Source organism: Zonotrichia leucophrys, chromosome Z (genome assembly GCF_028769735.1).
Source record: "Zonotrichia leucophrys gambelii isolate GWCS_2022_RI chromosome Z, RI_Zleu_2.0, whole genome shotgun sequence".
NCBI lineage: Eukaryota > Metazoa > Chordata > Aves > Passeriformes > Passerellidae > Zonotrichia > Zonotrichia leucophrys.
The window spans coordinates 2,261,610-2,279,195 of record NC_088200.1 but is presented as its reverse complement, the minus strand read 5'-3'; the positions used below and the strand labels follow the sequence as shown (position 1 = coordinate 2,279,195).

Here is a 17,586-nt window from a genome sequence, read left to right as displayed (position 1 = left end):
TTTTTACATCTATGTTTTAATTCTCTGAGAATATTGATGGAAGTGTAAACTTGAAAGACTGAGTCTGAATAAGACAGACCAGATCCAAAGAAGATGATTTTCTGTGAAGGATGAAGACAGTAAAGGACAGAGCTGTTAGGAAGGTGTAAGTAGGCAAATCCCAGGGATTGCAGAGGCTTTGCAAGGGCTGTCTCTGCACAGTTTGCTACTTGCAGTAATAAATTACCTTACTGTGTCTAGATATTTTGAAGACAACAGTCCAGAACATATACTGAATATTCAGTGATCAAAACACCAAATTCTTGGTTTGTATGGCTGCATAACTCTAAATATACTTTTATATATCTCTATAAATGATGCTTTATCATCATATAATTCCACAGTGACATTCTCTAGTTTTGTGAACCAATTTCTACCAGCTGAGCTTCCAACTCCCCCTGTTCAGGGACACAGAACAGCAGAAAATACAAAATCAGTGTGAAGGCACAATAAGAGGCCCAAAGATTGCCTTTCCCAGAAAACTGTTAAAGTGATTTGTTTATTCAATAGAATTAAATCATCTTTCAAACACAGTGACACAGACCAAAAAAAAACCAAAAAAATAAACAAACCCAAAAACCCCTGATTACTGTTCTAGTTATGGCTTACAGCAATTGATAGGCTTTCTATCACAACCATAGTACAGCTACAGAAACAATAATAAGCCAAAATTACAAGGTGTAAGGCCAACAAAATAAAGGTCAGCCAAAGGACACAAGAGATTAACATCGTCATAAAACCAACATGATCCTGCATGGATTTCTCCACCCTCACTGCCACTGCCTTACAGAAACAACAAACATGAAACAGCTTTATTTTTGTCACAGCCCAAGCTCGCCTACGATGAAGACACAAAGTTTTACTCCAGTATTCCCAAAATAAGCATTTGTTTCCCACCAGGTGAAAACAGGGATATACTCAACAGGCAGCAGTTGCTCAGTAAATTTACATGGGCTCAATGCAGAGGTTTGATCAGGAACCTCAAGGTTGACAGAAATGAATCAAAAGTCTCCATATTTTTGTCCTGTCCCAGACAGAGAAGGGATTTTTCTCCCTCCCTTCATCACTAAGGGGACAGGCTCGAATGCACACCTAAGGGTGAATCACTTGGCCAACACAATGCCAACAAATAGGGATTAACTCTGCCTGTTCCACACTGATAAGAAAGCAATAACCAGAGTCTTCACAAGCTGTATGGAGCACTGGAGATTCTTCAGTGTCCTGGTCCATCAGACAGTTTCAGGTACAACAAACTTCTCAAGATAAAGCCAATGCAGTATCTGATTTTTCTGGCTTAATTTGTCACTGCTTTACATGCTAACACATTTTACAGTGATTAGTACAGTCAAAAATGTACATCAGCTTACCCAAAGATCAAACACTGAGAACATCTATGGCTTCTAAATAGAAAGTCAGACACATTGGTAACATATTTACATCTTTCAATCCTTGAAGCACTGAGGCAGATTTGTCTTACTTCAAGCTTCCCACTGTGGCCCAGTCCCTCATTTCTGATGTTTCTTGGGTGCTCAGGGCTTTGGGGAGCACTGGAGGTGCTGACAGCCTGGGACCCAGGGTCCCTCAACCCAATGCCTCTCGTACATTTGGATTTCTCTTAAGTTTATTTTTAAAAGCACTTAAGTACAATTTCAGTTTTGAATAGAATCAGTTTTGGTTTTTTTTTTATTATTTTTATTTTTAATACCATGCAGACAACACGGGATGCCAAGCAGGATCACCCACATTAGGCAGGATGATAACAAGACACCAAATGATAATAATCTGGGTGGATTTTTGGAGATGCAGGTTCTTGGCTTGGCTTACAAGCACTGATGTAAGGCCTGAATTCTCTTTCAGCTGAACCCAAATGTGAATGTTGTGGTGGCTTCAAAGGTAGTGGGCTGCAACCTGCCTTCAACACATTCATATCACTGACAAATTCCATTCTGGTATTTTAAAGCAACAGAGAAAACCCTCTTTTCCTGAGGCCTGTGGTTCACACACATACTGCCAGGTACAGGGGGCTCATGTATGATTTACACCACCACGAGGAAATGCTTTGCATAGATGAGCTTGAAAGGATGAATTGATGAAATCTGGGAGAGTGACAGTCACAACACTTCTGTTTCCAGAGAAGCTTGTTCTTTACTCACAACATTAAAAACATGGTATTGCTGCTGCACTGTATCTACAGCATATGAAAAAGTGTATCTGAAATCAAGTGAGAGGGGGAAAAAAGAGGCTGCTCATCTTACCAATGATCAAGGCCCATTTCTGGAGCACACAAAATTTCCACACACTTCACTGGGTTTTGTAAGGGCCCTAAGCATACAGACTGACTTCTTTATTCCTGGAACCTCAGCTCACTCCAGAATTTCCCAGGGAGCTTGGCCCTTTAGGGATTGCCGAATTTTGCTGTTTCCTTTTTCCTATACTTGTGAAAGCTCCAAGGCTCTCTGCACATTCAAATGAGAGTGAGGTGGGGAAAAAGGCCCATTTCAGAGCATTTCACATTCACTACCCTGGCAGACAAGTGGACAAGCCAGAAGACCAGAAAGGACAGATTCCCTGCGTCCCCACCTCAGTTTCCCCCCAGACACAGCAGGAATTGCTCCTCGCTGCCAGGGAGGGCTGAGCACCCACGCAGCTGCGTCAGCACCAGCGCTCCTGCCTCCAAGCAGGAGCAGCCCTTCCACTGATTCACCAAACACCCACAGAGGGGACTATTCTTGGAGCTGATTTCCTTCCATCCACTACATCTGGCCATCCCGAGTCACCTTTAATTCATCGTCAGCCAAGCCTGCAAGAGGGTGGATTTTTCAAGGGTGGATTTTTCAAGGGTGGAGGAGCCATCCCTGATTGCTGCAAGCTGTGAAACTTCTCCTGTTCTCTCTGCTGTGTTATTCCAGGGCACTAAAGGCTCTGGAGCAGAGTTGTGCTTGCAGCCTCCTGTGCTCCCTTGACATTGTTTCTCAAGGAGACCACAGACCTGCTCAGCACGGTGCCTCTCCTCCTTGAGATAGCAGCAGAAGGAGCTGCTGCTGCCATGGCATGGTTCTCCCTTTTGCAATTCATGAGCTGGCTTTGACAACTGTGCTGCAATCACAGGAAATATGCTAAAATATTATAATGGCCCTATCGCCATTGAAGCCATTCTGTCCAACAGCAAAGTTGGATTTCATGAATCAAAAGCAATCAGCTAAACTATTCCAGCTAAATACTTCCTTCCCTTTGATGACAGTACTGGCAGATTCATAAGCCTCCTCTGTTGACCCGACAATAAAGTCAAAGCAATCCCAGTTATCATTTCCAACTCAACTTGCCTTGCCAGTGTGTGCAGTATCAGGAACTTCTTAAGGGATTCTCCTAAATAATGTGAGGGATTGGGGATTAAACTGTAACATTTTCTCTCTGCCTGTCTCAGGCTTCATATCCTCAGCAGCAGAGCTGAGATTACAGCTCAAGCTCAGGATGTGGTACCAGACAGCTGACAGCCTTTCTTCATGGACAGATCAGAATTATTGGCCGGGGGCATTTTTCTGGGAAAGCAAAACGTGCTACACACATCCTTTACTTGCAGAAAACACACCTGACAGTCACTTCTTATCACTCATCTGTCCCATTGTTCAGAGGTTAAGATTGGACATTTGGAGCTTAGACCTTGTGGGAGAAGGGAAAACAAAACCAGCCCCAAATTCAGACAAATGATTGATGTCAAAAGAATATTTTCTTATGCTCAGCACACAAAAGAATGATGGCAGAAACCAAGGAGGGTCCTTCTTTCTGCAAAAGCCCTTCTACATATGGCATTTCTGACAAATGCCATAGTTTTGCAATCATTTTTTGAGCAACACCTGAAAAATTAATCAGAAAGTGAACATGTTGCAACATGTATTTCATCACAAGGACTATTTTATATATATTTCATTAATAATCTTTCTGGCTTCCGAATCGCTCCTTAACTGTACAGCTATGTACACCTTCACAGAAATATCTGGGCCTGTTTCTGCAGTCCCTACACAAATAAAATACCCACCCACCTTAATGGGGGCTCATTTCAGATAAATGTGGCAAGATTGGGCCTTTGGTGCATATGTGCAAGTAACCTGCACAGACTTCTTAAAATCATTAAAAAAATATAGTAGCTATAGATTTATAAGCAATCAAAATCTAAACACAGTAACACTGCACTTATTACAGTGAATTTACATTGCTGATTTATATGAAGCAAACAATGGAAAGGAAATGTCTGTGACTCTGTATTTACAGATTAACTGTAAATGCAGTTTTGCTTATCCTTTTGTCTGTCCAAAAGGATTTCTTGCAACTAAAAAGAGGGATTTGCACTATTCCTATCAGCATATGGATGCTTCTCAAGTGCATTCCCATCTTTTTTGAAGTGCCTTTTGTAACGTATCAGACTCCTTTCAGTTGATTTTGTTCACTTCCATCACCACAGTAAAGAAAAATCTCTTACTAAAGAAGGTAACCTTAGCAGAGCAGCAGCAGCAAAGCAAACCTGAAGCCACTACTAGCCCCAAACTCAGGCAGAACAAGGAGTAAGGGCTCTAAGTACCAGCTTCAGTGTCATTACTGTTATCATAAAACTCAATGCACAGCGAGACGGCCAACCTGCAGTGTCACATTGCTCTCTAAATAGCACTTTCATCACAGCACTTCATTGTCAAAGCCCTTTGCACACAAATTTACAGAACACAGCAAAGACAAAGATCTCTTTTGCATATTGAGTCAAGGAAACCATTTCACCTGCAGGTTGATGGGGGTGCTGCCTATTTCACAGGTAGACAATACGAGGGGGTGCTCAATAACACACAGTGTAACTCTAAGACCTAAAACACATCATCACCACAAATAATATATTAAGCTTAAGCACTGGTCCTTCACCTGCCCCTGGCTGGTGTTTCCCAGGTGAGTTCTGACACCTCCATCAAGGATATGGGTTGCTTCTAAGGCAATAAAACCTCAAGAGTGCAGTGTAAATAAAATGCACTCTCACATACCACCCAGGTCACTGCTGGCCAGCAGGGACTTTTGAAGTGGTGACCAACGTGCTTTCACTTTCTTTGTGATCATTTTATCTGTAGTGTGAGCAACTTGCACAGCTCTCAGCGTAGCACAGAGGCTTTTAAAAGAAGCTTTGTGCATTCATGCATTACAAAGTCAAAATCCAAGTCCATATTTGGATTTAAACCCTCTCCCTGCCAGCCCCCCACAAAAATAAAATATCCTTCATACAGAATTTTAAACTTCAAGTCCTTGATCAAAGATCTTGCAATCTACATAAGACAAGACAAGGCAACAGCCCTAGTGCTTCAGACTAAGAACTTAGACAGGAAAACTCTATTCATTTAGCTATGCCAGCACAGCTGGAATAGCAAACTCACCTCCTGTGTATGCAGTCATACCAGTATGAAAGGGCAATTACCAGCAGCCTACTACAACAAAATAAACTCCAGCAACTTCTGGCGCCTTTTCTGCTCCAGGATTTTGTCAACTGTAGCAGATGAAAAATTAGGCTTGGCATACCTGGTAGAGCTACACTGATGACATTTAAAGAATACACCACCAGCCCTTTCACTATCCTAATAACATTCTCAATATACAAAAATGCCACATTAAGACATTTGACATTTCAAGATGCATAATTTTAAAATAAGTATCATAATCTAAGCCACAAAATAACTTCTCTGAATTTTAACTTCATTTCCTGACATTAACATATTACAGATACCTGAAAGTGTTAACTCAACCTGTACAACAGTGAATCAACATTCAGATACTTTTACAAAGTCTTTAATAAAAATCAACGAGGAAATTATTTTTTTCCTATCTTATGCTGAACAAAAAAATCAACTTGCAAAATATAACTATGTAATCCCCTTGCTCTTCATCTCAAGAAAACCTTGTGAAGGAGCTTGTTTCTTCAGCAAGGACTCCAATGTGATGCTGAGATGGTGGCTGTGGGAGGAAGTGCACACATTGCCATGTGTTAGCCAGAAGGAAAGCATCACAGACAGGGAGAAAGGAAGCACAATCAGCAGAGGAGAACAGAAATGCAAGGCGCAAGAAGGAAGAAACAATCTCTAAAACAATATCACAACATGATTCACACAGTTACCTGTTGCTGTGAATGGGAGTTCAACATTTTGTTCTATCTTGGTTGAAAAAATTCATAAAGTGATTTTGTTTATTCCTAACACGACTATCTGCTATTTTTGATCAACACTTTGTGACATTACAGAACAAAGATTTTAAGTTATATATCCCCATTAAGCTATAATGCTAAAGAGTATTTTCAAAAATCTAAAGGCCAGAGAACAGTGTTCAGTAACATCTGGCAATACCCCAAGGTACTCGATTCAGAAACCTATGTAAAGTCATATAATCTATGCTAAAATTCTCCACCTCTGTTTTTCCTCAAAAGTTTGGTGCTTTTCTCCATAGTGAAATGATAACTATATTAATGTGCTCTATTTATCTCTAAATGTATTGTAAATGTGCTTCTTATCTGACTTGCTTTCCAGGACAGGGTGTACCCTGGGGCACAGGAGTTTTGCTTCTCCTACACATTACGGACCCAACTCTGCTAGCAGGAAAGATGCTGGTGTCCTAGATCTTATGGGATGCAACGCCTTGAGGAACTTTATATAAACAATTATTGCATAATCTCGGGGTGTAACAAAACCTGCTCCACCATACACAGGCCATCGAGCTCCTGCCACACTCTGGCAGTGTCCCCTGTCAGCTGCAGGTCCCCGTGTGAACCCGCAGGATCCCCTTGCTGTGCATGTGGAGGAAGTTGAATATCTCCGAGGGCATCGCGTGGAAGCCGGGGCGAGGCTTCACGTTGTCGTAGTAGTGGTGAGTTATAAAAATCCCTGAGGGGTTCATGGGGAAGGCCCAGAAGCCGAAGAGGTGCACCTCCTCGCAGAGCTCCAGGGCCGCAGTCACCAGGATCAGCCCGGTGCTGACCCGCTTGGCCCGCACGCCCTGGCCGAGCCAGTAGCGCGAGACGTTGATGAGATACTGGGGGTGGAAGTAGTAGACGGCCTGCTGCGACTCGAAGTCGTCCAGCACGTACTTGACGCGGATGGACACGTCCGTGTTGCGCGTGTTGTAGAAGGCCGGCAGCAGCACGGAGGCGTTCTCGTACACCTGGAGCACGTCGTAGAAGGGCTTCCTCCACTTCTCCAGCTTGTGGAATCTGCAGGGGAGAGGGTGGGAGCGATTGCCATGGTTTGACGCTGGCGCAAAGCCAGTGCCCCCATGAAAATACATTCTTTCTGGTTTCTGCTGTGAGATGTGAGCAGGAATAAGCAAAGCAGGCCCCTACTTAGAAATAAAGAAAGGAAAACTTTATTAACTAAACTAAAACTATGTGTAAAACGAAACACACAGGGAAAAATGAAAACCTTCTAAAACATTTCCTCCTCCCCCCACCAAATTTCTAATACATCTATCTCTTAAATTACCAACTCCGTCCGTCACTACTCTTTAGATAATCAATTCCCAGTTCATCAAGAGGAGAGGAGTCCTTCCTGTGCCATAGGCTTCCCCAGGAAACACTGTTGGAAATCTGAACACCTATTGGCTTGACCACTTCATATCCCAGAAAACTTACTTCTTCTCAAACCACGACAGTGATGGTTGGCATATTCCCAGCAAGAAACCTCCCCCAACATGCTTTTGCTGAAATATTTCTGACACAGGGATAATTGAGATTATTCTTCCCATTGATAGCTTCCCATTATCAATGGGAATGTACTTAGATTTGTAGCTACAGCATCAGTGTGAAAAGTAGGGTAGAAACTACATACTTCTAAAAAACTATTAAAAATATAACTTTTTAAAAAATTTGTTTTTAAAAATAAAAAAATTTAAATCAAAATATTAAAAAATCGTAACTTCATAATAAACTTGTGGCCATTTCTGATGGTGCCACGCTTCTCATGGTATTATTAGAAGTACGTAATTTTTCCAAGCTACATGGCGCACTGCAGAAGGATTTTTAGCAGAACAAGGCCATGCTGTGCTCCTCCATGGACAACCCTGGCTTTCAGATTACAGAGTTACTTTGAAGGCCATGCGCTGTCTTCAGGACAAGACAGACCATGTACCAACCTCAAATGGATCCAACAAGGAAGAATGAGCATTGTGCCAAGATGTGACTAGATGCCAAGCACGTTGTGGGAAAATCTTAATTTGGCACACCTTAACTAAAGATGCTTATAGGTGTGACAGCCCATCAGTAATTAACATGTATGTGCAACTATAGTTGCTTAACTAATGAGCTTCAAGCACTAGTGGTGTGAGACAATGTATAGAGAGGAATAAATATGTCAAAGTTGGTGAATAAAGGAGAACAATATGTAGCAATGTAGAACAACATTGTTATGATTGCTGTTACTCAGCTGACTCTCCGATCAAGGACCGTCCTCAGTGCACCCTGCAGTGCAGGGCTGTATAAAAAAGTGGCCAACACCAAAGCTAGCAAGTGCTTAAAATGTCCTACTGTAACATTTTTAAAAGAAATCCAAAGTCAAACAAATTATTTTATGTTGCTTGAGAAAAGAAAGACATCCCCCCATCGAGAAAGGAAAGCAATAATGAGCCTTATGGTCCCAAAAATGTCACTAGGTAGCATTAGGGCATTTACAAATTTAAAATTAAAATCACCTAGTCAATCCTGTCTACACTAAAGTTTCATTGGCATTTCTTTAAAATGTGTGACAATGTATGTTACTTTATTTACTTGATGATCTTAATTTCCCAAAGTTGATGACTCTGATTCCATGACTTCAGCATTTCGGGTGAGATCCAGTTTCTTTCACCCTGAATGTTTCTAAGATGTTTGACTGGGACTTGCAAGCAGAGCAGGGGAAGAATGGCTCTGTTGTTTTAATTTAATTTTAGCTCATTGCCTTTCCATTTTCCATCATCAAAGTGCAGGTTTAAGTGTTTAATACATTTCTACAACTTGTTACTTATTCAAGTCAGAATGAAATGTATGATTCATAGTGATGGTATAAAGTAGGATTTGGTAAAACATTCTGTGTAACAGAATTATGTTTAAGGTAGATTTGGGAAATCAAGAAAAAGGAAAATGCAAAAAAAGCCAGAAATAACCTCTCAGTGATTATACTGGGATTGACCGTCACAACATCTGTCTTCACCCCAACGTCCATGAAGTATTTCTCAGATATAGGAGGCAAATTGCATCTATAAAAAAGAGAAATCAGTAAGAAAGTTTAAAAATTTATTTCACCTTTTCAGGACTAGTAAATAAAATTTATTTAAGCATTTCTGCCAAGCAACAAATCTAGAAGCAGAGTGACAATTTAAAATTGTATCTAAACATGTTGATGCCCAAACTGTGCAATAATCTAACAAGTTCTTGAGGGCTGTGCGAGGACTTTTCTTGTTCCCTCACCTGTGAGAGATGACTCCTCTTTGCAGGTGTAGCCAAGGCTCATTTTGCCTCCTTAACAGCAATTTACCTATTTACTCTGGCAGTTTAGGATGCAAAATGAATTGAAGCTCCAAGGCCAATCAGCCTATAAAATCAAAGGCTTGCTGAGCAGTAGCTGAGATGTATTCAATAATTAATAAACTATATCTAAAACACTGCCTTTAAGATGCTTCGGTTTATACCCAGGAGAATTTAGGGGAAATGTTCCACAAGAGAGAAATCAATCCAGACATAATTAATCCCAAACTATCTGCTTCACTTCCTTTTCCATTTAAAAGCATCTCCCAACATGGCTTAATAGCAGCAATTCTGACTCTACAAGTTCACCATAGGACATCAAAGTTATTGGAAGCAAACTTGAGAGATTTGCAAGCCTTGACTTTGCCCAGCCTCCATTCACCTTGGCCTTGTCCTAGATACATCATCTCACAAAATTTAGAGCATCTCTCAAGAGATGCTGAAGTTACTGAAATGCACACTCACAAGTTATCACGCTGTCTTTCCTTCCAAAGGAAATCCAGCTGAAAAAAAACTTCAGCATGTGTTTTCAGGGATAAAATGTGTGGCCTGGCAACGGTTTTTACACTCAATTTAAGTTAGAGTTAGGCACTGAATGACACTTTGAAAGCTTTTTGAAGTGACCTGCAAGCCTCAATTAAAACCATCACTGTTAAGGCCCCACACATCTCAAAAATACTGCTGTGCCTAATTCTCAAAGTTGTCTTTATTTCTGAAGAACAGGGCTGAGCAAAAACTGTGATGGGATTTAGGGTAAGAGATGCTTACTGTTTTCACAATACCGCAGTTCAGCTGACAGGAAAATTTCTCAGTCAAAGAGAGAGGGCAGCTTGGGGAGCAGAAGAATGCACAAAAATCCTCCAAAGTCCTTCTAACACTCAAAAGGTTTACATCCACCTTACAGATAGTCCATCTTTATCTGGCCAGAGAATTGGTTTTGGCTATCTTTTTCATAGACAATGCCATTTCTAGGACTTCCTTCTGCTGGGTCACGCCACCCAAGTCCTTGGGTACCCCCAGTACCACCTAGCACTGGGCACTGTGCTTATTAGATAATACTTGAGGAGGGTTTTCAGATAATCAGCTTCTATGTTTCTAAACAGGAAATTCACACCAGGATTGAGAGTGACTGAATTTTTTGAAGGTGAAGATGCCTTATAAAAATGGTCCACCTGCACAAGCTGTACTTTTGCAGACTCCAAAAACTCATCCTCACCAAGAGCAGTCCCATCTCTAATTTCACAGAGGTCCCCTCTGGCCAGTAGATGGAGACAGACAATAACTACTGGTATATGCAACTCTGGTGTGTATTTTATATATTCTATTGTACTTTAACTGATTGCTTTCAGAATTTACTTCACAGAACAATCCTGGCTGCATGCTGCTGGCCACAAGAAAAGATTTCCCTAAGTGTCCTGAAGGTATTGCTGAATGTAATCAGGGCTCCATAAACATTGCTGAATGTAATCAGGGCTCCATAAACACTTGTGAAATGTTTTATAAAATTTCACTGGTGGCCAAGATGATGATTCCTGATAGTTTGGTGGATTGGAAAGCAGATGTGTTCACACCTGACCTTGAACACAAGCTTTACTTTAAAACTGACCTTGAGTTTTAAAACACTGGCACATCTTTTTGCACAATCCACAATTTGGAGATGGTGAACCAGGGGTTTCTTTGGCACTGCTATATTTTTTCATATTCCAGTTCTGACTAAACCTCTATTAAAATTGTTACAGTTACCAAACGCAACCCAGTTTCTAAGTTCTGTAATAATCTCTCTTTTTTTCACCAGTTTTGGTACCATTCAAGGAAGAGCAGCAGTGGTAGAACAGGAACTCTACTAAAAGTCCTTAAAGATAAATGATAAATTTCCCAGACATATTTCAGGTTCTGCTTAAAAGCTTGCCATCTCCGTGTGTCACATGGGCTGCTCCTTTCATCCATACTTATGGTTGTGATCCGACACAACAGCAGCGAATCTACAGTAATTATTTAATGCATATGGAACACACTAAGCTTTTAAGAAAGAAGTTATGTGGAGCCTAGACTTTCTCATAGACTTTTTTTTCATTGAAAACTAAGATAATAATTTTCTGTAAAGTTGCAATAGGAGGCAGATACAGGAGTCCGAAAATAATGAATCCTGAATGTAAAATTTTCTCATATGATGTCAAATTGAATTAAGACTGCACTGAACCAAAATCTGATCTAATTTTTGCTGGTGTGAAGTCAGAGAAATTAATTGCTTTATGCATGGTTATTCTATACTGACAACAACATACCCAAGATCAGAAAATAGGCCAACTGAAATAAAGAGATTTTTCTTTTCTAGAGAGCAAGTCATGAATCTGTGAGCTAGCGGTCATATGCCATGACCCAGGCAAAGAGCTTAACAGGATTTAGAGAGGGATTAGTCATGCATATGAATAACAAAAAAAAAAATCTTTCTCATATATATTAAGGATTATAAAACTGCTGCTAGACTCTCTTATCCAGGGAGACTCATCGTGGGACATCCCAGTTTATGCAAAACCTGGGTAATTCCACATATAGTGAGGAGCAGTGAAGACACTTAACCTTCAAAGTTATTCTGGTGACTTTGGAAGCTCTGGATAGATTATTGATTACAGTAAATCCTGTTATTGAGCACCTGAGCTCTGCACCCGTCCAGAAACACACCTCTGAGGCACATCAGCAGTGAGCTATTAACATCTGACCAAGCTGCCTGGCACTCAATAGAGGCTGTACCTCTGGCTCAGATCTGCCCCAGAAAATTATGCCCAGGTTCATAGGACACTGCTTATAGGGTAATATCCATAGAAGGATAAATCCATAACCTCAGTGGCAGGGAGAGAGCGTCAGACTTGGCCAATAAGTCAGTGATTAACCCCCCGGAGTTTGGGAGAAGTAATTCCTCAAAGCTTAATTAAAAAAAAAATATTATAAAGAATGATGTTTTGGGGTGGTTTTTTGTTGTTGTTGTTTTGGTTTTTTTTTTTTTGAAAACCAGCTTTTTGTGCAAGAAGTAGGCTTGACACAGCCAATTTAGCAAATGTCATGTTTCCATGCGAGAGAGAATAGCTTCTCAACGTTTCATTTGTCATTGGAAAAGGCAACAAAAAAGAAGAAAATGGAGCCATGGTGGTTACCGAAACACGAAGTCTGCGCTGTCAATCTCCCGGCCACATCTGCTGTTCTTCAGAATTCCTCCATTCCCAACCACTGCACACCTCTTGAACTGGGAGCGGTGGTACGGCATGTCCTGCAGCAGCACGGCAAGGAAACAGTTAAAGACCCCAAAACATGGACACAACCAGCCCCCTTTTCACTTCTTCCTTTGTTTTTGTTTTTTTTCCTCTGCAGCCGCACCTTGCTGCATTAACCACTGGATGTTGACACTGGTTCTGGGGTGCAATATTCCCTCTGCACAAAGTGATGGGTATTTTGCTGTGCAATTAGAGATGGCACAGGCAAAAAACCCAAATGGCACAGGCAACAAACCCAAATAACCTTTTATTTTTCCCCAGGTTCAATAGCATAAGGACTAATTTCAGACATTTTCTTTCCCCTTTGATTTCCACGTGAGGGCACAAACTATGAATTAGTGTAGCTCAGGCACTCTTTTCTGAGCTGCCTGCAAACTGCTGGCTCCTGAGGTTCTGGTGTCCTGCTTTTGGGAAGTCTGCACACAGAGCTCCAGGGCAGCCAGTAAAACCCAAGAAGTCTGTCAGATAGCATGTCACAGAAAGCAGCCCAAATTTTATTGCTTACCAGTAATTGTACTGATAGTATTAATGATTATTAATTAGCATTTTCACTACCAGCACTGCCTTTGGTCAGGCACCTTTATGAACTTGTGGATGATGCAATCCACAATTTTCTCCTGTAATCTCTGGGAAAAATCCTGCCTTCACACACAGAGATGCAGCTGCTGCTGCTGCTGGAGCCAGAGAGTGAAAATCACATCTTGAGAACAAACTGGGCTGTTAGGGTGAGAGGGCTGTGACGAAGAACTGAGCCATGCTACACCTTATGAATATGTAGGGATGTGCTTACATAAGCATGAGAGTGCTCGTTTTTGGTACATACATATTTTATCAATAATCTCACGCTGCAAACTACAGAGGGATGCAAGAGTGGCTTGACATTTCTGGGTGATTATTCCCAGGATCTTTCCACGGCATCCATAAGCCACGAGGCAAAAAGGGCATGCAATTACACCTGTCTGAGAAAAGCAGCAGCTGTCTGGCAGAGAGGAAATATGGAGCTGTCTGTGCTTTATGCAGTGATTTCTTAACACACAGTCCCTTGGCAGCCCTGGAAGGGAAATCAGAAGCCAGGTGTCCATGCTCAGCACAAGGCTCTTGCTCCTGCAGCATTGCTTCTGTGTTTTCAGCCTTTTATTTCCTACATGTGAGAGGCTACAGCCCTGCTCCCGTGCAGAGGGTGGCTTTGGTCACTGCCCAGCGACTCCCAAAGGCATTTTGGCAAGCAATGATGCCTTCACAGCATCCTGACCATCCAGGACAAACCTAGCAGATGTCAGGTGTTCAGACTTTGATGCACTCATCTGCCTAATCAAGCAGGGTTCTGAGGATAATAGTCCTGGATTTAGATGTACCCATTCTTTGCACGTCTCCAGATGCCAAAGTGCTTTCCTGGATCCCAGCCTTTCCCTGCTTTTGCCCCAGCTCCCCACGTGCACATTCGGATAACAGCACTTCCCCTCTCAGCAGTGCTCAGAAAGCCGAAGGATTAGATGTGGTGTGACCCTGAAGGACAGGTTCAATGGCACAAATTCTAAGTACTTAACCTGAATATTGGTGTCTGGCTTTTCAAAAGGGATCAATTTCAGCCACCCCCTCCAAGTATTCTGTGTAAATTGAAGGGGTGAGCCCTGTGATAAATCTGCAGCCACATCAGCCCATTCCTGCTCATCAGTCACTCTGTGCAGAGGGAATTGCCCACTGATTATAACCTTGAACACCCCTGGAAGTCAAGTGTTATTTGCTGGAAATGCTTTGAATAGTCATTATGATGAATACATTTAAAAATTATGAAGCCTGTTCACAGATAATCTAAGAACGGAAATAAGTATAAAAATAATCATTGTGAATATGAATTATAAAATAATCATGCCAAAAAGAAAATCAGACCTACCCTCAAATGTTGGATTTACTCTATATAAATATTATACTTTGAAAGAGTTCTGATAAATCAGTGTCTCTTTTATTTAGCTTTCTTCTTTCATTATCCACTTTGCTCCTAAGTCAGCAATGTTCTGCAGGAAATTACATACATCTATATCTATATCTATATCTATATCTATATCTATATCTATATCTATATCTATATCTATATCTATCTATATCTATATCTATATATCATATACATATACATATACATATACATATACATATACATATACATATACATATACATATGGATGGATGTGTATGTGTATGTTTTGCAGATGACACCAGAAAACAGAATAATAACCTAAAATATCATATTAAAAAATAAAGATTTTCATATCAAATATAAGCAGTGAATGAATTCTGTAGAAATGTCAAAGTGCTAAATGCTTGGCTATAGGATAGTGCCTAATGCAGCGAGTACAGTGAAGCTGATCCTGCAAGTGGGCAGAGGCACCTTTGGAAACATTTTGAAGATTTCTTGGTTGATATGAAAGATTCCACTTGTGTCCACTTCATATTTCAGTTTAGTTCCCAAGGGAGTATTTTTCTGGGTGGTGAACAGAAAGGACGGGGCATTGCAACACCTTGACAGAGTAGACCTGTAAAACAAAAAGGAAGTAAGATCAAGGATCTAATGGAATGACACAGGATTTGCAATTGCTGTTACTTCTAACAAGGTATTTTTCACCAAAAATAATTTTTTTTAGCTCTGGGATGGGTAAAATGGTGGTTTCCTGGATTTTCATCCAAAAAATATCATATTCGGTGAAATTTTCTTTGATTGAGAAAACTGTGACAAAACAAAAAGAAAAGAGAGTAAATTTAGATACCTATACTTGTCTCTTCTAGGGGAAGATGGAAAATCATGTGCAAATTGATGGGAATTGCACATGGGAAACTCATATGCAAATTCTGCCCTGCTCTAGCCCCAAAGGGAAGCTTCTGCCTCCCATATCCTGGCAAAACCACATCAGTGAATTAGTGTCTCTCTGCTTTAGACATCTTCACCATTTTATGAATTATATACTCATCACTGGGCAGGAAATGCAGGGGTTCAAGAGTCCCTCTGGAGATGTAGAAATGCAGCAGGGCAGTATTTAAACACATCAATACCCAAAGACACTGCCCCACCTGACAGACTGCTGTGGAGCACAGCACACTTTGGCTACAACAAAAAACAACTTCAAAAATCTTAATTTTGCCCTTGGCCTTGCACATGTGTGCATCAGGAAGGTGATGTGGCCCCAACAGATTGGTGCCAGGCAAACTGATCATGCCTAAAAATCCAAAATCTCAGACTAATGACCAAAATTTTTTTCATGAAATCCCAAACATGGGACTCAGAGTAAGAGAGAAAAAACATTCAGCTCTGATCCCTTTGCTGTGTTTCACATTGTAGAAACCCAAAACACCCAAAATATTTCTGTCTACTCTAAAGTGTCCTAACCCCTAAGGGAGCACTAACTTTAACCCTCATTCAGAGAAAAAGTTTCCTAGACTTCAAAATACACTAAAATCTACAAAAGTGTAAAATAAATTATAGAAAGTACCGCATCACTTAGTAAAAAATTTAAGTTTTAAAATTTTTAGTACGTTGTAGATGGAAGCAAAATAAAAAACACAAAGTGTCGTCCTAAGTGTCTTCATGCTTCTTCTTCCTTCTTCTTCATAAGTTTAAGTAACATTTTGTAATTAGACAAAAAAATACACATTACAAACTTTTAAGAATCAATTATTAAGTTAAGAGAAAAAAATAATCTAAGTGTAAATTCTTAATTAAATGTTTAGTCCTGAAAAACCTTGTAACAAAAGATCGTTAACCATTTTCTGCCTTCTAATGAAAAGCTGCCAAACTCACAGTAATGAAATTGTTTTACTAATAAAAAAAATAAAGACTGAAATCCAAACATAAACTACCATCTCAAATACCTTCAATCCAAACCCAAAAAAACCAACAACCAATACCCCCAAAAAGAAACACCCTCTCACACACGAAATGTAGATAGGAAAAGTAGCTTTGTGAATACGATTCCCTTTCCCCATCCTTCCCTGGATGCTTTTCATCTTTCACTGGTGGCACTGGAAGCCCTGACTTCTGCTCACCCTTATTCCAGAGATGGTTTTTTTTCCCAGTCAATGTATTTGATACCTTCAGTGAAAAATACATGTCATGGCAAATGTACGAGCATGAAGGCAAAGCCAGATGGCTCTCAAATAACCCAGATTAAATGCCTTGCCTCTGGGGTGTGTGGCCTCATATTCTCTGTGGAAGAATAAGCCTGTCTTCTTTATGGGCTTTATTACAAGCACCAGAAAGCAAATAGAGAATTATGCAAACATTTCAGTGATGTCCAATTACTCTCATATACTTGACTCATGCAGGATGGCACAAAATGACCATCAGATCAAGGCAGCAAATGAGACTGAAAAAGTCAATGAATAACGTTCAACAGCAAAAACAATTACAAACAGATTCAAGGAATTGAATTGTTATAGTTGGGATATGAGAAAAACCTCTTCATTGGCTGCTCCTTAAGGAATTGAAAGAGATGTTTTTCCTTAATGTCCAGCTAGTTTTCCAGAGGCACAGTCCTTTTGGTGAATGCCTGATATCTGATGGAAGAAGATTCTCAAGGAAACTGCTTTCCTTAGTCTCTACATACAAACTTTATTGTGATTTTTGCCCTTCATCCCTCTCTGCTGCTCAAGCAGCTGCCATTTAAATCTGCTGGATTCTCCCCATCTCACATGATGAGACTGGACTGCCAAAGCTCAAAATCCCCCAGCTCCGAGGGTTACACATTTCATTCTCCTCCTAAGCAGCCTCCAAACTCAGAG

General features: G+C 40.6%; 1 protein-coding gene across 2 annotated transcripts in view; it reads right to left on the bottom strand.

Moving 5' to 3' along the window:
* Nucleotides 1–519: 519 nt before the first annotated feature.
* ST8SIA5 (ST8 alpha-N-acetyl-neuraminide alpha-2,8-sialyltransferase 5) overlaps nt 520–17,586 on the bottom strand; it is a 49,478-nt gene continuing 32,411 nt past the window's right edge. For both annotated transcript variants that reach the window (XM_064735431.1, XM_064735433.1), the window contains 4 exons: nt 15,203–15,347; nt 12,700–12,812; nt 9,187–9,279; nt 520–7,264 (listed from right to left, as the gene is read on the bottom strand). In XM_064735431.1, coding sequence (XP_064591501.1) covers nt 6,802–7,264; nt 9,187–9,279; nt 12,700–12,812; nt 15,203–15,347 — 814 coding nt within the window. In that variant the 3' untranslated portion in view covers nt 520–6,801. The remainder of the gene's footprint in view (nt 7,265–9,186; nt 9,280–12,699; nt 12,813–15,202; nt 15,348–17,586) is intronic.